The following is a 22,860-nucleotide window of genomic DNA, read 5'->3' as shown; positions in this document are numbered from 1 at the left end:
CTTTTCCTAAATGCTCCCACCAGCACTTTCCCAACAGTATAAGAAATGTTGCCGGCACCCAACTGTATTTCCTTCAACGCAACCATTTTCCATCATTTTCAACTAGTTTTCATCATGGAACTCAGCGCACCATTTTGTCTTAGTAGATGTCCACTTAGGATGTAGTTCTATACATTAACTGTTCCAGTAGGCAAAATGTATTTCCATATGTTAGACCATTAACTGTTCCAGTAGGTAAGGATGCCTGGGAATACTTCTAGTGAGACAATGTAGGAATCCACCTTATATATTGTTTATAAAGGATCACTTCCGATGTTGGAACTGATTTGTTCAACATATCTAATTCACTTTTCTGGGTTTCTTCATTCAGACACTTGTGCATGAGCTCCGCTGAATTCCTGCCAATATAGTTGTGGTCATCATCTAAGAGGGAGGCATTATGCAAAGCATGGATGGACGGTGTTCTGCAGGGCAGTGTTATCATATATTTAAACGTACAACATATGAGCTGGATTCTATTGCATTTTGCAGCCCCTTCCTCATGTGTTCCTACTGTAGGTTCTACGTTTTTCTCTTTCCTTTTCTTTCACTTAACATATACAAGAATGTGCTGCATACTGTTTCATGTTAAAAATCCTAGGCCATTAACCCCTTCACTGCGGCGGCTATTCCGTCGCAGTGCTAAGGGGCGGGGCGGCCGCGCGGCGGCCGCATGCTGGTGACGGAACCGCTCTGTCACCAGCGTCGGTGGCGCTGTGCTTATGACGGAGTGGTTCCGTCATGGCCCGCCCCGCTCAATGGAACGCTCAGCGCAGGCGCGAAATTCGCGCCGCGCAGGCGTTCCGAGCGGGCCATGACGGAACCGCTCCGTCATCAGCACAGCGCCACCGCAGCTGATGACGGAGCGGTTCCGTCATCAGCAGACAAGGGGTTAAGAGGCTTGTGATATTATAGCAATGTTTTTCACTGTGGTATATTGTCCTACCCTAGTGTGATGTATGTTTCTCTCACCAGATATCAGCTTGGCAGCCCATGTGACTTATTTATCTTTGTTGTATAATATAGCTGACTAGCCCACTGTCAAGGGCTATACAGGTTGTTACAGGCTCTGAACCCAAGTGCCTTGAACACCTGTAGAGCCAAAGGCGGAAGCCAATATGACCATTAGAATATTGCACCCACTGAGAATTGAATGTCCTAAATTTAAAAGGGAGAAACAGAAATATAAATATTGTAGCGTTAGAGCAGAAGGCTTATACCAGCTATGATTGGCGGACAGCCACTTAATTGTCTTCAATGAAGCTCCCAACATTCCAATGGTCAGTTAAAAGTTATACGTCTAGGCCTACACTGATATCAGAATGTCAGAAAAGCTACATACCATGGCATGTATTTGTTCATGAAAAGCGTGATAGCCCAGACTATATTCAGGACCTATTAAAGACCATGGCATGCTGCATATGTTTCTACCTGAAGAGTTTGGGATCAACAAAGGACAACAGCTCTTTCAACCCAAGGCATTAAAGGTTTATATGAAAGGATTTACCCTAAAACGTCAAAAACAACAGTTGATGGACAGAATGCAGAACAATGTCATACATTCACCCCAGTACAGAGATCTGGGCCTAAATCCATCGTTTTTTTGCACTCCACACCACCCCAGTTCAGACATGGCCATATGCAAATCAGTCTTGACCCTGTGCCTCATGGGAACAGTCCAGCCCGAACTGCCAAGCCATGTCTTTCCTGGACCGGAATCAAGCATCCTACGACCGGTTTCTGGCTATCAGCCATCTTCAGCCTAAAACGTCAACATCTCCACCTTACTCAGAAAAGTCTAAATGCTGCCAAATGTTTTGATTGGATAAAACGGACAATCGTTACGTTTTTTTTAGTTACAGTCATCCAGAATGCTTGTAAAAGACAGTGCAAGACTTTGTCTAAAAAGTCAAAATTCAAGGGACAGGGCGCGAATATAAAGCAGAGAACAGAGATACAAGTTAACCAAAAGTGCCCCTACTGTATTGTGCAGATAAAGAACAGCCCTAAAGTCTTATTCCATATAGGCCTTTTGTGTTTTCCTACGAGAATGATAGCAATAAATATAAAAAGTTAAACACTCAGAAGAGGAGGTGGGACTAACAGTGCAGGTGAAACACAAAAGTTGAAAGTATTGCAGGTAGTTCGAAGTTAACAGTGATGTCACATCTTAACAGTGTCGTATCCCTAAATACATTCCCTAAGTACATTCCTTAATGTTTAGGACTTCACAAATAAGGATGCCCCCTCACTTTCCTGACTCTCAAACTCCCGGACCTGCTTAAGGTAGTTTGGGCAGCTGGAAAACCATTGAAACACAGAGAGGTCTGGGGTTCAAGCAACAAGGATAGAGGTCATTTGGGGTGGGTGGAGGGCAGGAAGTGTAGGAATTTTCTTTGGATAAAGAAAATGATAAAGGGGTGCAATACAGAAGGGAAAGTACACATACTGAGGAACCATCTCAGTAAGGGTAGGAAGACTTTGGAAGGGAGTCCCAGCCCCACTTGAATCCAGCGAGTAATGGTTTCTCGTCTCTTTGGTGCTTGCCCAATGAACAGCTGATGCGACACACTGAGCAGCTTCGCGGTGAGTGAATATACAAGCGATGCTTTAGACAAGAAACAAAATAAGACACATCCTACCCATCCTTTCTGTAGAATTCCAGCATCATGTTGTCGGTGGCAACACTGAGGGGGCGTCGAGCCTGGTCATGAAGTTTTCGGTCAGAGTGGTCCATGTCCGGAGATGGCATAGAGCTGTAGTTGGCATTATGGTTGATATGCACTGGGCTTCCATAGTTTCCGGTCACATTAAATTCGATCTCTGTCCCAGAAAAAGAATAACTTAGTATGGAGCTGCGTCAGACCACATTTTGAGAGGTTAGAGAGTAAAGTATGCTGAGCAATCCCCACCACTGGTGCCACGTAGACACCCAAGCACACGCCCAAATGATCTAAGCCAAGCAGGGGAGGGGGCATTGGTTACAGAGCAGACGTCACCATTCAGGCACATCTGTTACCTGGTCTCCACATGCCACCGAGACCAGGCTACATGAGTTAAATGAGTGCATTCAGAGAACAGCAGGAGCAGGCTGCAATGGACCACCACTGCCACAAGCAGTACAATATAATTTCTGGCAGACCCCCATGACTGTGCTGCTTGGTAAAGATCATGCAGTCACTGCACAGCTTTTTTGGGGGTGGTGGTGGGAGTTTTATATAGCGCCAACCTGACCCGAAGGTATCAGACTGCTTTACATGGGGACCAGTTACGTTACAGACGGAGACATGAATTTTTTTGTTAGGCACAGGGAGATTAAGTGATTTGCCCAGAATCACAGGATGCTGAGCATGCCTGCCAAGATTGTAACCCGGTTCCCCAGGTTTGTGGTCGACATCCCTAGCAGTTAGTCCACATCCTCTTTGAAGTCTGTGATGCTACGTAAGTTGGTTCACTGACTTTGCATCTCTTATCTTGGCCAGTTCGATAGAGGGGTGCAGCTTTATGCTTCCTCAAACTTCCATCCATGCTACGTAACATAAAACTTTAGGTTGTGTCCAGGAGGAATTATCTGATCTCACGCATGAATGCATGCACACATTTACCTTTTATTTTACAGTTTTTACTATTGTCTACATTTTGCATGCAGTAATGCTAGAGTATCATTTACTGCCAAAAATGGAATAGAGAAAATACCTCCAGGAAAGAACCAGTCTGCATGCTGAATTATGGGCTCGATGATTCCTACTATCTGCAGGGACACGGTGGTCATCATCTCAGTGATGTTCCTGAAGAAAGACATGGTATGAAAAGCAGCTCAGACCAATTTCATTTTTTAAAAAATGTGTATCTCGCAACAAGTCTTCCTTTTCATATGCAGGGCATAAAGGCCTAAAACAAGACTGGACTGGAAGAGGGAGATGGTGAATCAGCATCAAAAAGAAGGTTTCTAAACCACCTGCCTACCTGCAGACTTGAGAGACCAAATAATCCATATGTGCAGATGGGGTAATCTGTCAGTACACTGCAAAGGACCCTGAAGATTTAGTAGTTGTACTGACTCTCCTCCCGCTACTGACTAAACCCATTCTCCAGCAAATTTAGTTAGTGGTATCAGTAAGTGACCTCTGCACCCCATGCTAACCAACAGCCAGAGGCAGCCTATACCCCTATGCAAAGGGGCAGTTTTGCTGATATTTGAGGACAACGCACAGGACTGTGGGTGGATAGACTTAGGAACTATCACAGACCTTGTCCTAAGCTCTTGTCTTTCTTGCTCTTCTCTGTTGGACAAAACAAGGGATTTTCTAAAGGCCAGTCCCTTTCTCTCAAGTTTATTGAGCATGCTTAAGCTATTCAGGGAAAAGGATTGAACTCAGAAAGCAATATACATGACATAAAAGACACTGTGTAGGTTGTCGACCAGCATCCATGTTATGGCTTAGCCCACACGACTGTACCCACAGTTCTATCTGCATACTCACCCCTCTGCCTGTGGCCAGAGCAGGTTGGGCCCCAGTACTATGGCCATGTTGCTTGGCGTCATTTTGTTTGCATCCTGGTATTCTGTCAGTTTAGCTAAAAACTTTATCAAGTATCTGGAAAAAAACAGTGGAATAGTAAGTGCTGTGTTTCTGGACTGGCAGTAACAAAGTTGGCATGTGAAGTCCCACTAATAACAATTCTGTATTCAGGAATGCAAATGCCAGAACCACGCCCAATAGCTGTCTCTGAAGAGAACGAGGTTGACCATATTGATTTTTGGCAAGAGGAAATCAGGTTTCTGCTTCTGGACTTTTCATACTTTCTAGGTGCTTTAGTGTTGGTTCACACTTGAGTAAACTGGAATGCAAAAACACTATATAATGTTTTTTTAAAGGAAATTGGACAGCTGGGAACAGGGTGTCCTGGCGTCTGCTCTATTGCTTCAGCAGCAGTAAATGGTACTAAATAAAAAATCTGAGAGCTGCCTGGTCACGAAGTCTAAATGGTGGGTGAGGCACATTACTGGCTCCCTCCAACCCATGCCGTTGCTACTGTGTCTAGATAGCACATTGCACAGTGTGAAAACTGTGAAAAGATACTTTTGCTTCACACCTTTTCTGGAATGTGTGGCCAGGTTGAGTTCCAGTCAATACACCAGGTACAAAGGTAACTCTACCATCAGCAAAATAGTTCCCAAAGAGTTCAGAAACACAGAGCCAGGTCAACAGAAAGATCTGAAAATGCCTCTTTTCTCATGACCGTAATTACATGTTGCAAGTTTCTTTAAGGTAGCGTTATCAAGGTTCTGACTTCTGAATGGGTATAAACAGTGTACTTTGTATGACCTCTTCAAATTGCAAACTTGTAGCATCTTCAAGTTGTACAGTTGTAGCATATGGTGTCCAATCAAATAAATGAAGTGAAAGAGAGATTACAGATGCTGGAGTTAGAAACTGCCAAAAAGGGGGATTTATTTTGGATGATCACGGAGTAAGGAGTTATAGACCCTTAAGAAGTTTGTTGATTCATTTTCACTATGTCATTATTTGTTATGCTACTGTGGTTCAAGGGTCATCTGATTGTACTTCCTGTCTAGGGTTCACTTCTTCGTGCAGACATCCAGGTCAGAGCAACAGAATGATTTAAGTAACTTCTCTACCACTATGATTTTAGGTAATGAATATCACTGGGCGGATGGAATGAATGTCACTATGATGACTTCAGACAAAATGACTATGATATCTGATGAGAGTTGGCTTTAATACAGGAAACCATTACAGGACCAGCCTCTAGTGATGGTCTCTGATAATGCAGTAACAAACCTTAAGTTATTATAGTTGGTCTTCGGAAGCTTCTCGCATGCGTTCCAGAGAGCCTGCAGCCTCTTGTCTTGGTCCTGGATGCTATGGAAGGAAAGTTGGTTTCATATATTATTGTGAATTAACAAAATAATTTAAATATAGCTGACTGTTCCAGTGCACCTTGGAGTTTTTTTCCCTGAGCTAACAAACTTCCACCAGGGTTAGGAGCAACAATTGGACATATTAGAGAAATCCTCAATTAGGAGCGACAATTGGACATGTTAGAGAAAGACGTCCATTAGGAGCAACAATTGGACATGCTAGAGAAAGACCTCCATTAGGAGCAACAATTGTTCATGTTAGAGAATGACCTCCATTAGGAGCAACATTTGGACATATAAGAGAAAGACCTCAATTAGGAACAACAATTGAACATATTACGAGAAAGAGATCCATTAGGAGCAAACATTTGGACATATTAGAGAAAGGCCTTCATTAGGAGCAACAATTGGACATGTTAGAGAAAGACCTCCATTAGGAACAACATTTGGACATATTAGAGAAAGACCTCCATTAGGAGCAACAATTGACATGTTAGAGAAAGACGCCCATTAGGAGCAACAATTGGACATGTTAGAGAAAGACCTCCATTAGGAGCAACAATTGTTCATGTTAGAGAATGACCTCCATTAGGAGCAACATTTGGACATATAAGAGAAAGACCTCCATTAGGAACAACAATTGAACATATTACGAGAAAGACGTCCATTAGGAGCAACAACTTGGACATATTAGAGAAAGAATTTCATTAGGAGCAACAATTGGACATGTTAGAGAATGACCTCCATTAGGAACAACATTTGGACATATTAGAGAAAGACCTCCATTAGGAGCAACAATTGGACATATTAGAGAAAGACCTCCATTAGGAACAACATTTGGACATATAAGAGAAAGACTTCCATTAGGAACAACAATTGTTCATGTTAGAGAATGACCTCCATTAGGAGCAACATTTGGACATATAAGAGAAAGACCTCCATTAGGAACAACAATTGAACATATTACGAGAAAGACGTCCATTAGGAGCAACAATTTGGACATATTAGAGAAAGAATTTCATTAGGAGCAACAATTGGACATGTAAGAGAAAGTCCTCCATTAGGAACAACATTTGGACATATTAGAGAAAGACCTCCATTAGGAGCAACAATTGGACATATTAAAGAAAGAGCTCCATGAGGAACAACATTTGGACATATTAGAGAAATACCTCCATTAGGAGCAACAATTGGACATATTAGAGAAAGACCTCTATTAGGAACAACATTTGGACATATTAGAGAAAGACCTCCATTAGGAACAACATTTGGACATATTAGAGAAAAACCTCCATTAGGAGCAACAATTGGACATATTACAGAAAGACCTCCACTACGAGCAACAATTGGACATATTAGAGAAAGACCTCCATTAGGAACAACATTTGGACATATTAGAGAAAGACCTCTATTAGGAACAACATTTGGACATATTAGAGAAAGACCTCCATTAGGAGCAACAATTGGACATATTAGAGAAAGACCTCCATTACGAGCAACAATTGGACATGTTAGAGAAAGACCTCCCCACTGGCACATTGGCCCAGGATATAACTATCAGAAGCTTATTATTTTGATTATATGTCAAATTCTCTTTGTTACACCCTTCCTTCCCATTAATGACAAGAACCATTAATGATTCCTCACTTTGTATTCAAGAGTCACTATTGACTTACCCAGGAAAATACCGAAATAAGTGAGGGGCTTACTTAAAGTTTGCTGGTTTGCGTGCATCAACCAAAAACTGGAGGATGTTCAATTCGTCCTTTTTAGAGCAATCCAATTACATTTTGGTTGGATGTCTGGTGTTCACCAAACTCGACATACCCCCAAGATACTGGGCCCGGATTTACTAACCTTGCAGGCAGCACAGCCAGGCAGCTTGCTGAGCTACATTGTGTGAAATGGAGAGAGCTGTAATGTGCCATATCCACTAAGATATGGCACACTTCTGCTCTCTAACAGTACTGGAGCACTTCAGGGAGCGTAGCACCAACTTAGGCCCCCTTGAGCCATGGTCAAAAGGGACCCGAGTTACAGGCAGGATTGTTTTTGTGAAGGAAGGGATTCCTTAGAGCCATATTCCAATTTCAATGGCTGTTGCAGTAAAGAGGAAGTTAATCCAGGTTGTACTGCCTTTATCAAATCTGGGATTCCTTCAAAATAGATGGATGGATGCCTCAATGCTCCACCCATGTAATGCCTACCTGACACTGCATTGCATTACTTTTTTTTTTACAAATCCATGCAGGGCAACACAAAACGGCCCTTGTGTGGCTCTGTAAATCTCGACTAGCATTTTACGTGGAGACTGCACTATACAGTGGTGCAATCAGGACCAACATTTTATTAAATCTGGGCCCTGGTTTGGAGTGTTCTGTTAATTCCAATGAGCCCAGTAACATAAGTTACCAGGACCACTAGAATTATAAACTGCAGTGTGGTAGTGCTTTGGATAGATACATGTGTGGCTTTGATATTACCTGCATGAGATGAGAGAAGTGTAGTAGACAGAACCTGTGAGTTCAGAGGCACTGGGCAGCATCTGCTCTTGTAGGAAACATGTATTTCATATATAAACTTGGTCACATACTAAAACAAAACCAAAATGAAAAGATGTGTCTTTGCTTAGTGGGCCCAAAAGATCACTTGCCAAACTGAGACCATCTGACTGGTGGATTTAGTAGAGGAAAACTGGATGCCTGCACTGTGAAAGACACGAATCACTATTCTACTATCCAAACAGAGCACAATTCCACTAGTGAAGGCTGTTGGTCCATCTGTATATGAGTTCATGGTTAGGAAATCGAAGTAGGAGATATGAGAGATGATCTTTTGCTCTCCCTAAATGCCTTTACAAAGAAAAAGGGGCCGTATAATGGGCTTTACTGGCCAGGGTACAGCCGACCACCGGCTTTATGCAACTGCAGGGCGTTAAGTAAATTCATTTAACCCAATATTTTTCTGAGTAAGGGGTTTATTCTCAGACAGCACCTCTCAAAAATAGAAAACACAGTTTACGAGCTGTGTTATCTGAAAATAAAGAATTTGCTCACCTAAATATTGGGTTAAATGAATTCATCTTTCGCCCTGCAGGCGCATAAAATATGTGCTTGGCTGCGGGCGGCACCAAAAAAGCCTGTGATGATAGCGCCCCAGATAATAAAAGCAAAGAGGGCGGGATTATTGGTTCTGGACAATTCTCAGAGAGCTGATGACTGAACGGTTGGTAGAGCTTCGATGGAGTCCCTCTCCCGCAAGACTAGCCGGACAGGTGATTGACTACATCTCCCATTTGCCAACAAAACAGCTAATCTCTTGAGGCAATAATAAAAAAGGTTAAACTGAACCTTAAAATGATGGAGGAATCACTGTGAACGTCTCAGGACTCTGGAAGAATTGGAGAAAGTGCTGTTTGCTATCTTGGCTCCGAGCGACACCAGAGTCAGCAAACATGGCAAATATTCCCATATATAGACTATGCTTGCATGAATGAGTTAGATCACATTCCCCCCATGCTCAATGATAGCTGTACCACATAAATAAAGACTCACTTGGATGCTTGTATCCACTCGTCATAGAGTTCGAATGTCATCAAGGGTTCTGGAAGCTCTCGAAGATATGACTTCAAAGCTCCTGGAAGACAGAGGGACATCAAGAATGCATTACAAGGAGAAAGAATAAGAAGTGAACGCCTCTGGCTTCCGTCAGTAGAGTGAGTCTGGCCTGCGAGTGGCAGAGCGCTGTCTCCCATGAATTTATCAAAGGATCCTTTTGCTCCTTCACTGAGCATCGGCTCACACTTACCTGCTATTGCATGCGGGTCAACAGAATACTCTGCTACATCTACCACACAGCAATCCAGAGCTGCCTTGAGCTTTTTTAACTTCGAGGCTGAAGGTGCCACCCGGAACAGTCCCTTAAAATGAAACAGACAGAAGAGTGAGGGTCAGAAACTGTAAAGATAAATGCTCACCCTTGTTACGTATTTGACACTGTGGGCCGGATACACTACAATATGCTCTGAGAAATAGTGAAAGAAACATGAAGAGATTTTAAGGCACCCAGACTTCTTTCACACTATTCACTATGAGTCTTAAAGAGGTTCTTGGGTGCCTGGAGCATCTTCTGGAAGTTGAGCGAGTCTTCCCGCTGGAATTAAACAAATTCTGGTGAATTTTGGATGAGTGCATTCAAGACCTACAATAAATGTCCCTGGCATTTCCTGAACTGAAGGCAACAACGATTCTCCAAAGTGTGTGATATATCACTGAGGAGGAGCCGCAATCTCCAAATATACACCATATATCATTTTGGTAAATTTGATCTCTCTGAATTTAGAAGCAACATTTGCTTTGGTTTTTATTATTAAGACACGAAAGACGAGCTCCACAGTAGTGGGGTGATTTTTCTGAGCGTGATTTTACCATTTCTGTTCGTTAAAAACGCCCCGGTACATTGTAGTTGCAAGTGGACCCGCGTGGAATGGGGAATTACTGTGTGGGGCCAATATTTCAGGCCATAAAACCTCGAGGATGCCACCAGTCCATGCAGTTTCACCACATGCATTTACCACCTGCTCCGAGCTAGTGCGTGGGATGGGGGTTGAGGCAGGGGTGTTGGGATGGGGTCCGGGGGGTTGGAGAGGTAGCCAATGAATGTGAACTTTTTATAACAAGGGGAACTTCCCCAATAAGAACACAAGAGATGCACAACGTGGCTACTACTGCAGCCAAAGTCTCATGCAATTTAAGCAGCCACTTTTTTCCAGTTGGAAATTTGGGTCATTATCTTCCATTCTCAGTTAACCTGGGTGCGCAAAACCTAACAGCTAATAATTAGGTGCCGTGCAATTAGCACTTGCAGGCATTTGTTAAATTCATTCCACTTGGCTATTAATCAGGTGACTGCATCATACTCAACATTTGATGTCTTTCTCTTATTAGTTTCCATTTTTTTTAATAGGAACAATCTTATACAATTCACTAATTTCTTGACTAAAAATCTACATTAAAAGTTCAGAGTCAGGGATTTAGTACCAGGGGGTGAAGATGTAGGAATCTCATTGGTCCCTATTGATCACAGTATCACGCTTAGTCAGTGTTGGTGCGGCCTTCCAGCCATGTCGTTCGGCTATCCAGATTGTGATGTTTACTATTGTAACAAGTTTGAGGAGACAGGGTAAAAAGCAGCAAAAAGCATACTGTTAGGTCTATAGAGATACTAGGTGACACTGGAGACAGGACACACGACAGGATGAAGTAAGTGGAAATCTGTCTGAAACGACATCATGAAACTCAGGGGCCAGTAATAGGACCTTTTGGGTCGCCAAGGAGAATGACATTCTGTCTGGAGCGGATGACACAAGACATCAGGGAATTTAGTGAGTGTAACAAATGCAATATGAGACTGGGCTGAGTAACATGGACATCAGGGAAGATGAGTGGGCCTGACAAAGGATATTTTCTAAAGTGTGTGGGAAGAACTGGTCATGACAAAGAACATTGAGCCATGAGATCAAGTATGAACACAAGTTAATAATGTGGTAGCATGGGGAAGGACTGGTAGCCAGCCCTACCTCTTCTTGCATTCCACATTCAAGCAGCATTGTGACACAGGCTTCCACAGGAAATGCAATTTCACGTCCGCTTAGAGTCAGATGGTCATCAAGTGGTTTGCCAAAAGAGGGCTTCTCAATCCATGCCTCTGATAGAAAAAAAGAGAGATGCAAGAAATGTAATTTACTCATAATATCCACAAACCTGACTGTTGGCTATATGGGTATGTTTCTCTAGGCAATTTCAGCTGTAGAAATCTACCACCAGTGCGCTATGCTATGGCACACCCAACTTATTTTGCAGCTTTCCATTTCACTTTCCAAAAAACTCTGCAACTTGGCTATCACTGGCCTCTGACATTTGCATCTATTTACCTTCCACTTTTACTGGCCTGGTAGAAAACATTATACATAGGCTATAGGTGCTATTTTTATTACAAAAATTGTGTTTACTAAAAGTATAGACACACTCTGTGTGCAACAATTATAAATGAGCAAAACCAAATTGAAATCATGTAAAGAATAAACAAAAAGTGCTATTTGGTACCCACCAGAAGTCTAACCCGCTCAATTCCCTGCCTCACCAGGAAAAATGTAGACCCTAGCAGTGCAAAAATGGTCCACATGCATAACATTTAAAGCACGACTCAAGGGTACTTTTAGCACAGCAAGTACACTGATTTTTTCGTTTTCTAAAAACAAACACCTGCTTTCAAAGTTTTTCTCTTGAACATTAAAAAAAATACCAGCTGTTCTCTCATGTTGGACCAATCAGTGTTCTCTCTTTTTGGTGGAACTGCTTCCACCATTTTGGCAGAAGCAAAGCCAGGCCCAGACCAGCTCTAAATGAAGCTACTAGTATCTCAGCATGGTACATTTAACCCTGTATTGCTTCAATGAAAGGAATCCTTTAGGTGTAAGTGCACTATATAAAACTCTTTCTACATACATAAATGTAGGCAAAGCACTAAAGCCAAATATAACCTCCCCTTCCTGTCAGAGGGTCATGTTTGACCCTTAATATCCTACCACCTGTTCTTCTTTCTTCATTACATTATTGTACTCTGGAAATACAACAATAAATAAGGAGGAAAAGTGACCAGAGTACTCATTGGAAGATGCACCATTTGGGTTGACCACTATTTAACTAGCTATTAACTGCATAACAATACTGTGCATACTGGCAATGGATCCAATACATTTTTGCAAGTACTTAAAGGTCAGTATAGCGGATTCCTACAAGTAATTAACATTGATCTAGGTCTATTTTATTCCAGAAAACCTCAGCCCTGGCCTAAAGGAGCATGACACACAAATGGTACCAAATCACATTGTCATTTTGATTTTCTCAAGATAATATTCGTCAACTGAGGATCAACCATAGCCAACAATGGTGATGATTTTCATGTTAGCCAGTGCCTTAGAAGACCTTAAACATAACATTTACTCACCTTGCTGTGCTTTAATCTGAGGAAGCATGGTTTGTAAGAGCTCCAGTGACTTTCGATGATATTCTGCTTGAACCTCTATTAGCTGAGACATACACAAAAAAATAAAATAATATTCTTTATGCAAAACAGCCGCAGCTTGTCACACCATGATAGCTCAACATATATTAGAAAATATTGAGTTGAGAGAATTGGAGGCTTACAGTCTGAAAGTAGTTTGCATAGTCGATTTCTTTGGCCACAAAACTGTACATGTCAGCTGACAGCTGGTCCTGAAGAAATAAAAGAACATCTTATTAGGGCAGTCATGTGAGATTGAAATATAGCAATGTACATGGGTGTGCAGCTGACACTAGGAAGGTTCAATTTAGTTCTTCTTTACAGAACTACCCGTTCTCATATCTGCCTCTGCTCACTGACAGGATAAACCTCCTTCCAAGTTTCAATAATTTTTTATGACGCATATTATTACAGTTCGGCCCAATCCCCTACCTGCACAGTGGAATGTTTCAATATTTCTTGAAATGTGTTGCACAGTGCACTGCACAGACATTTGATTATTTATACACATTACACAAATCTGCAGTGTCTACGGATCTACAGTGTCAGCAGTTCCCACAGCAAGAGGCAAATTATGGTATACGATAAACAATAGGAACCAACGTGTTAAAGCCACTGCAATTATAGAGGTCATTTCTATGTACAAGATTTTAATAAATGTTTTCACATGAATGATCAATACGACATTGGAAAATCAAATGAAACATGTAGGTCCTTGATTACAACATGGTATCAGGTTTATCTAAAACTGACCCAACATACAAAAGCTAGTTAGCAAATAACAGATTAAATCTGGCCAAAGGTCACACATGGTACAAAAAGACATCATATGGGTAAGAAAGTCAGAAAAATACGTCAAACGTTCTGCTCCAAACGAAAATTACTCCACATTTTCAGACATTGCCCACTAGCACAAAACATCTAATACACAAAACCAGTGGGTCAAGCTTCATTCATGAGCAGCGTTTCTGTTTGCAGGGTCAGAACCTATACCACTCCCCAAGCAGGGCTTAATCTGTAAAGAAATAATTGCCAGGGCCCTCCTTGTCAAGCCGCTACAGCTTGCTCCAACCATTGCCCCTGCCAGCACTGCCAATGACTGTACCAACACATCTACAAAGCATCACACTCCTATAAGTGTGGTAATTCAGACTATTCCACACCCCTAAAGCTGCAAAAACGGTTTGGACGGCAGGTATTAGTCATTTTTAATGTGTACTGAAAGAATAACCAACTGTTGTTGTGCTCTCAACTAGGCAGACAGCGCCACCATGTGGCAGACTATCATAAATGCCATTATTAACAATTAGGTGCTTATGCTGAGCACCGGAAACCAGCAGCTCAAATTAAGCAGTAACATTCCCTCTGTATTTGTGATCCAATTGAAAGAAATGGCAGGGACCTCGTTACACACAATTCTGTTACCATTCTTGATACATTGCTCTCACTGGGATTATAGACCATGCCAGAAACCGGTCCTCGGAAGCTTGTTTCCGGTCCAGGGAAGGCATGGCTTGGCAGTTCGGGCTGGACTGTTCCCATGAGGCACAGGGTCAGACTTATTTGCATATGGCCATGTCTGAACTGGGGTGGTGTGGAGTGCAAAAAACGATGGATGTAGGCCCAGATCTCTGTATTAGGGTGAATGTATTTCATTGTTCTGCATTCTGTCCATCAACTGTGGTTTTTGTACATGGTCAAACTGTCATACAAACTACACTATAGTACATTATGTAGAATTTTATGTAATGCAGTAAAATACATAATATGGTCCTATAAAAAGTTACTTAGAGTGAATGGAATATGCAAAGGACATGACATACAGTTGGATCATTGTCAAAACCATTACTCTTTTCAGAAACTACTTCAGAGAGAGGGAATTATTTAATTGCGGAAAGTGTCGTAAAAACAGTAGGTTCCTCAGTACTTTTGTAAAATATCGTAGAACAGGATGAAATTGTTCATATAGCTAAAGGAATGGAGTTACACACAGTAGGTGTATTTCCAGAGAATGACTGTATGAGAGTTTTTTCGTGTTAAACCCAGGCCTTTCAGAAAGAAGGTTGTCCCTCTTTCGAAGTAGGCACTGACCCCAAGATGCTTATTTTCTGGACAAGGTCATCACGTATTCTGAAAACATTATTTATGTATTATACAAATTAGTTGCACGAAGGTCATCCGTTCTTGTGATCTTAGGATATACTCTTTTGACTTGTGTCACAGCATGCAAAGCATAAAGGAGCCTGCTAATGGTGGCCTGTTGGTGTGCACTACAACCAGTCGCGGCACTAGCACAATAAGTAACACCCCTGAGCATTGCATAGGAGAGAGTTAACAGCTGAGAACATGTTGGGCATTGAGAGGGGAATTTCATTGGGTTTGTTGCTGGGATGCAGAATAATGAAAGCCGACTGAGTGAGTGAAGAGATCTGTTCATGAACCATCAACGTGAATTGCCTTTAGGTACAACCATACTAAAGGAAAAGTTTATCAATAGTATTACTGTTATTCGACACTTGTTGCATGAAGCACAATAACGTGGCCTCCATTTTGGTCAGTATCTAGTAATTTGTACGCAGTCACTACTTTTTTTTATCAAATGGAAAAAATGGCATTAGAGGCCAGGTTTACTGTTCCAAAGCCTGCAGTCTCGCGCCAGACCGCGTCTTCTTCATCCTCCATCCAATCTAACAATTTAGGTAGAATGAATATCGAGGAAGAACATCTAGATCAAATCTGGTTGATGTTTCCTAGCCCCAGTTCGGCACTTACTCAGGCTTATGCCAACAAGATCTTATTTAATCTTTGTGTTTCGTGAGAGTCATGCCTTTTGCATACAATCAGACTATGATGTGCTTGCTTCGGTCTCTATGTAGAGCATCGAAAGGTTCTGATTACAGCCAGTTTCCAGGGCATGCTGGGGAAGATGCACCTACCCTGCAAATCTCAACTCGATTGGCCGCCTCCTCCATTTCTTCCCTGAGGGCATCGGCTTTGGCACCCGAAGGCTGGGGGATAGTGGACATTCCCGATCCCTTGGCCGACTGCTGCCACCTGAGGAGCAAGAGAAAAGGATACAGTCAGCAACAAGCACAATATGTTTCCTTATGTTATTTTTGCAACCCTTTCAGCTTGCACCTTTACAATTAACATCTTAAAAAAGAATATTGCTTGATGGCACAGATATGTCATCATACTGGATTCAAGAGTGTAAAAGAAATAACTCGTTCAGCCAAAGGAATTCCAAAGTCTTTTTGCCGGTGTTGACTTAGTCCTTAGTGAATCCTAGAAAGGTTACGAATAATTACGTAACAATAAATCGATTATGAGTGCGAAAAGGATTGTACATATGCTCAAACCAATCAACGGTTAGTTCCAGCTGTCTTCAAGGTATGTGGAAGTGCGTCAATTGAGACGACCCATACATTTTTGCAAATCATCCGGAACCGCACCTTGCTAACAGGACGAGTTATGAATTTTAGGCAGTGCAAACCTAGATGTAAGTCAACTGTACATTTTAGCAATTTAACTCAGGCTAAAATAGGATTCGCCGAGCTTTCCTTGAGCTGAGACACCAATCATATATAATTTCTTGGAACCTGCGCCTCTGGGTCTACTGGGATATTGAGAGACGCAGAAGAGGCTAGAACACAGCTTTATTATCCACATATTTACTCAAATGGAATGACTGCGCACAGTGCTACTCAAAAGCCCTTTGCTGTAAATTGCACTTGATATTTGCAAATGTCTCATTGCCACGATCATCCTGGGCATTCGCATCGAATGTTCTTGACCTCATCTAGTTATTACCTCCCTCGCCTACACCTCCATCTCTACCCGGTGTCAGATGGAGGAGCCCTGCCAATTACAGAAAATATACAGGAGAGAGAGAGCTTAGTTATAACCACAAGGCATAACAAAGCCCATCTTCTCCCTCCCCCTCCCCCCGCACGAGGTAGAGTACCAGAGGACACATTAAAATGAAAGGAAAAGTAACATGAAGAAGGGAAGCAGAAATCTTGGTATTTTTATACATGTAGCTTTGAACATTGTGAAACGCTCTGATACCCGCAAAGGTCATGTTCGCGTTGTATAAAACTTTACAAATAAATAGATCAATTCAGGAAGAATTGTGAGGGTGGTGGATTAAAAACATTAAAAAAACATGGGGTCGTTTTGAGATACAGTAGAGTACATTGTAAGACACTGTCAAATATATCGATATTATTGAGCTCGTTCTATTAACTTAACAAGCAATACCTTCAAAATTGCCATTACCCAAATCACTATGCAATCTGTGGATGTGACCTGGAATGGTATATGGGTCAATGGGAGTTAAAGGGGACTTGATGTAACTCAATGAAATCCTCTGCGGTAAGACAATGTTCATTATTTCAGCAGTAGAACTTTGGGGCCATGTTCAATGCATTGACAAGTTCTATAATAGTTTGAATACCAAGGCTGTAGATAGACTACAAATGATTACATATCACACACTGCAAGGCTGAAGCTTGGAGGAACTTCCTCAAAGGATCTTTTGTGCTTGTAGATGCAGAATGGCCTTAAAGCACTAGATTAAACCAAACAGGGGCACATATGTTGACTATTGCTGCATTTTGGGATCTTTTGTTTAGATCTTTCCAAAGGCAGGAAGGAAGATGTATTGTTTAACTTCTTATTTTTTTGCAGTTTGATACAGGGAGAAATCGACCCAAAGGTATTGGAGCGCTTTACATGAGCACCAGTTACGTTACGGAAGGGCACATGTTATGTTATGTTATGTTAAATGCAATTTATAAAGCGCACTGACACCGAAGCTTCCTGGCGCTGATAGACAGACCAGATGAGGGGGGAGCATAGATGACAAGATCTAGCCAGAGATGGGGAAGAGATGGGTTTTTAACATTTTTCTGAAGTTCGAGAGGGAAGGGGAGGATTTGATTGGGAGAGGGAGGAGATTCCAAAGCACAGGGGCTAGGTAGGAGAAACGGCGTCCGCCGAATCTCTTAGTTTTACTCTTGGGGGTGATCAGCAGATCGCGGTGAGCTGATCGCAGATTGCGTGTGGGACAGTGAGGGTGAATGAGGGATTTTAGGAAGGCGGGACCAGGGCAGTGAAGTGCTTTGAAAGTGAGGCATGCCACCTTGAAGGCGACCCTTCGATCGACTGGGAGCCAGTGGAGGCTCGTGAGCAGAGGCTTGGCTGATTGCCATCTGGGGGTTCCATGAATCAAGCGGGCCGCTTGGTTCTGGACAACTTGGAGACGTTGTATCAGAAATTGCGGCAGACCATGGTAGATGGCATTAGAAAAATCCATACGGGAAAGTACCAGCGAAATAACGTTTGGGTAAGTGCCGCCGGGGGAAGAAGGTTGCGAACTTTGCGGATCCATCCTCCACATTCATTTCTTTTGTAGGCGCAGGGAGATTAAGTGATTTGCCCAGAATCACAAAATGTTGAGCAAATGCTGAGGCTCGAACCTGTTTCCCCAGCTCCAAAGTCGGCAGATCTGGCCGTTAGGCCTCGTCGTCTCAAACATTCAAAAAACCACACCACCTGCAGTCATTGCCTCAGAGTGAAGGCATTCAGATGAGTGCAAATAAGGTGAATGTTACAGACCAGTGTACCAATGCAGTCAGGAGCCTGGTGCTACTGTGATCGAACCAAGGTATCATCCAAGCAGACACTGATGAGGTTGTGGCAAGCAGACCAGCAGAATGTGTTTGCTTAGCACCATTGATGGGTGTGGAGGGAAAGACCACACAAACAAATGCGATATTTTGAAAGTGTGCATGGTTCAATTAAAATTCAAACTGCTTCCAGACTTGATGGGATCCAATACATGGCGGAAAAGAATGGAATCGAGGCTCGTCTTTCAACAAGCCATATATTGCTGGCATCCTGTGATGCTCCTTCTTTACACAGGAACCAATGCCTACTATGCTGTAGCAGTCTGCTGAGAAGAGCAGGTGAGCTGTTTGCTGCATTAGAGGCCTGACATACCGCAAGGATATTATTGAGGGATGGTCTCACGGTTTTATTATTTTCTGAAAGTATTTTTGCCCCAGAGAGGCAGCTGTTCTTTTAATCCACACTTTTCAGACATTCAGCTCTTCCTATGAACAATGCATTTGTTCTTCAAAAGGGTAAATCTGGGTTTGATTACAAGGCAATTTTAAAACTGATTTTAAATAGTTGTATGGAAATTAAATCTCTTGATTACTTTGAAAACATGTAGCAATAACGTCAAAACATTAAAATTAAAAACCCACCATCAAGACGTTATTAGCAACCAACCTACTAAGATTGCCTCTTAGAGAGAGGAATTTTAATCTATGACTCAAAGCCCTCAGGGGTTAGAAAAACCTTTGTGGCTTGCAAGCTCTTAAATTACACACAAAAAAATGACGAACTGCATTTAGATTTAAAGGTCTATTCAAAAATAAATATGCTTCAGTGAAACTAAAACTTAAAACTTTCTACTCTCACAAGGAACTTAGGGGCACATGCATTAAGATAGGCAATTTTGATTCCTTAATTGCGATTATTAAGGAATCGCAATTGCCAATGCATGTTGGAATTGCTAAAAAATATTGTGATTCCCACACATTCCTTAATTGTGACTTGCAAACTGCGAGTTGCAATTAAGGAATGGCTTCCCATTCATTTCCATGGGCTTAGAGACCCATAGGAATGAATGGGAATTCAATGCACAATTTGCAAGTACCTAATAGGTACTCTCAAATTGTGCATGCAATTTCAAGGATGCAAGGGTGCCAAAAGGACACCCATTTGCTCCCCTGAAATGTGCATGTGTGCACATGTTGTGCACACTTATGCCCCAAGGGCATGTGTGTGTGTGTGTAACATGGAACCTTGAAAAATGCCCTTTAGTTACATTTTTCAAATTTTTCGCAAATTACCATCAAGTTTAAATTGATCGTAACTTGCGATCCCTAATAGAGAAATCACTATTTGTGATTGCAACCTACATTGCATTAAGGGAATTGCAATATGTGATTCCCTAAATGCAAACGCAATTTAAGTAATCGCAAATTTAGCGATTACTTAAATCGCAATTTTTGCATTTGGGATGATGCATCCCAAATGCAAAAATACCGGTTGCAAAGGGGCAGATTCACAGAATCTGCCCCTTTGCGACCGGTATTTTCAAAGATGCATTTGGCCCTAACGGTCTGATTTACACTCTGACGAATAGTACTCCGTTCATCATGGTGGCGAAGGATATTACCTCGCACCTTGACTGATTAACGCCAGTCTGTCATATGTAAAGATGGCCTCCAGCCCAGCAGTCATCTCTATTCTTTGAAAGGATCCATCATCATAGCAGTTCCTTTCAATGTACAAATGTTTTATTGAATGGCCACCATTTGTTGTTACGGCCATTCACCAAGCGTTTAACAAGTTTTTGTTTGTCAGAAACAAACTCCCAAAGTGGGAGTATGTTTCAGAAAAACATACAGCTAATGACCTCCACACCCAGGCAGCTTTCTTCCAGGGTATGGTGGTCATTCATTCATTCTATTTTTTGCCCCCTACCACCTCATTTTTCCTGGCAGAAAAAAAGACATTCAACTATCTACCCTAAACAAGGCACGCAGTGTAATGTCCTTCCTCCAATGGCCCCTACTCCATCAGACTGTTAGGAAAGTTTTTCATTAACAGAACCAATGGGGGGGTCTGTTGAAGAAAACTTGGGGTCTGTCTATCTATAAATGAGGAAGGTGGACAGACCATTTGGCAGCCCAGGTACTCTGAAGCATTTGCAACAAACTCTAAATGAAGCATTCACTATTAATTTTTGCTAACCCATCCCCTACACTTGTCCCAACTGTAGGTATCTCCAATACAGATGCCACATTTATTAGAATTCCCCGAGGCCACCAACCAACACATTTGCCAAAGGTCACAGGGCATCTTCCTGAAGGGTAAAAATGTGGTTACAGCAGTTTGTGGCATGGGCCCCGGGGTGTAACGTAAGACCCGCACCTCCTGTGGTTAGGGAGGACCCAACCATTTAAGTGCCCCAAAATCCTCAATAGACCGCCGTCTATCCTAAGGCCAATCAATATATGCTAGGTAGGAGAGAATTGGGGGGGGTGGCGCTATCATATTCTGCAGCGGAAGGCATCATTTTATGTTATGCCACTGGCATGGGCATGAAAGAAACCAAGCAAATTTGCTTTCAAATCTTGTGCTAAATCATTTTCCGCAAGATCCATTCTTATCCAGCCTTTACTAAAGAAGAACTAGAAAGCCAAAAGCCCAGAGCAAACAGTGATACATGAAAAACAACTGGAATGGCATTCCTATATTTGTTTACACTGTTTGTTTGGCTAGCACATGCCTGGCAAGTTAGTGGTTGTAGGAAAGTGGAATTTTATGTGATATGGCTGGGTGGCCTTACCATGTAACATTATCACAATACCCCAAAGATGGTCCTTGGATTCACACTAATAAATCCTTAACTCAGTCTTGGTAGAGTTGCAAAGAGCAGTCAGGCTTTACAAGAGGAACCTGTGATACATATTTCAGAGTATCGGCATGGACGATGAGTAATTGGCACAACTCAAGAGAAATTCGACACCAATTTATGAAAATAGAGTGTATTTTTATCTTAATTTAGACACCTAAATGAATGGGATATCATATATACAACCCGAGTTATAGATTTGTGAAGCACTATTAAATCAGTGCAGTAAAATACATAGACAAAATAACTTGGGTAAATGGCAAAATCCACTAGTGACAATCGGTCACTTGCAGGTCGATTTACTTGGGACACTTACAGGGGTAAGATCATGCGGGCCCCAGGACCAGGCCACAACAGTCAGATCAATTTTACCTAACCTGTGGAGGCCGGGTGCAGAACTGTTTTGGCTGTCCTTGGTGCTGAACGGAAGACAAGGAAGTTGCAGTTTTTACCGCTTAATTATATGGTGCTGCAAGAAACAAAAAGCAAAACGCAACAGGTATACAGCTGCTCATGTCGGATGATGGTTGCACGATATTCTCTGTAGCTGAAACGTCGAGTGTGGGGGTCAGTTACCGGACTGGTGACCATCAACCATTGACATTGGTAAGCACAAAAAGTTACAAGTCACTGATTCCAAACGAGTAACACAGTGGCCTGACACTTCGGGGCAGGCAAGACTACAACTTCAACAAAGCACTGGACTGCCTGGATTTGGGCAATCCCTCAGAGAGCCCGATGGACAGCGAATCTTTAGATCCGTTGAGCATTTTTTACCAATATTTTGCAGGGGACTAGTAGCACTAGCCCAGGGGACACTGAGGCTGCTTCTGGCTTCCATAAAAGTCCCATTCTTTGGGAGTGTCGAGTATTAGTGAAGTAAGAGGTTCGTTCACTCAATTCCCAGCCTGTTGCCTCAGGGACAAACGTATATATATGCAAGGGCATTGCACCACCGGAATGTCACTTTTATCAACGTTCCAGTGGCGCAATGCCCTGCACCATATTTACAAAGAGGCATTAAGCCATGTTGCATGGCTTAACTTCTCTTTGTAAATTTGGTACAATTTCATGCAGGTATCGCGTGAAAGGGGCGTGCAATGGGTGTTGCTGTGGGCGTTCCACTGCAAAAGCAGGCATTAGATTACAGCAACGAGGTGAAATACTATTATTTATCTTCATTTTTGCTTTTTCTATGTGTGCTGCATTCTGCAACACAAATAGAAAGAGCAAAACGCCATTAATGAGTGTTTATGTGCAGGACGGTGTCCCTTCCTGCACAAAAAGAATCCTTAAATAATGGTAATTTTCTACTTCTATGTGTGCTGCAAAATGCTGAACACATAGAAGCAGTAAATCACCATTATTGATTGTC

General features: G+C 42.2%; 1 protein-coding gene across 1 annotated transcript in view; it reads right to left on the bottom strand.

Moving 5' to 3' along the window:
• ARHGAP44 (Rho GTPase activating protein 44) overlaps positions 1–22,860 on the bottom strand; it is a 524,893-nt gene that overhangs the window by 108,580 nt on the left and 393,453 nt on the right. The window contains exons 7-16 of the mRNA XM_086928736.1: positions 15,928–16,045; positions 13,135–13,203; positions 12,935–13,016; positions 11,505–11,632; positions 9,734–9,845; positions 9,481–9,562; positions 5,847–5,927; positions 4,524–4,637; positions 3,736–3,827; positions 2,682–2,862 (exon numbers count right to left, since the gene is read on the bottom strand). Of these exons, the coding sequence (XP_086784862.1) occupies positions 2,682–2,862; positions 3,736–3,827; positions 4,524–4,637; positions 5,847–5,927; positions 9,481–9,562; positions 9,734–9,845; positions 11,505–11,632; positions 12,935–13,016; positions 13,135–13,203; positions 15,928–16,045 (1,059 nt within the window). The remainder of the gene's footprint in view (positions 1–2,681; positions 2,863–3,735; positions 3,828–4,523; positions 4,638–5,846; positions 5,928–9,480; positions 9,563–9,733; positions 9,846–11,504; positions 11,633–12,934; positions 13,017–13,134; positions 13,204–15,927; positions 16,046–22,860) is intronic.

This window comes from Lissotriton vulgaris, chromosome 7 (assembly GCF_964263255.1).
Source record: "Lissotriton vulgaris chromosome 7, aLisVul1.2, whole genome shotgun sequence".
Classification (NCBI taxonomy): Eukaryota; Metazoa; Chordata; class Amphibia; order Caudata; family Salamandridae; genus Lissotriton; species Lissotriton vulgaris.
Note: the sequence above shows the minus strand (reverse complement) of the source record. Positions and strands in the feature narration are given on the sequence as shown.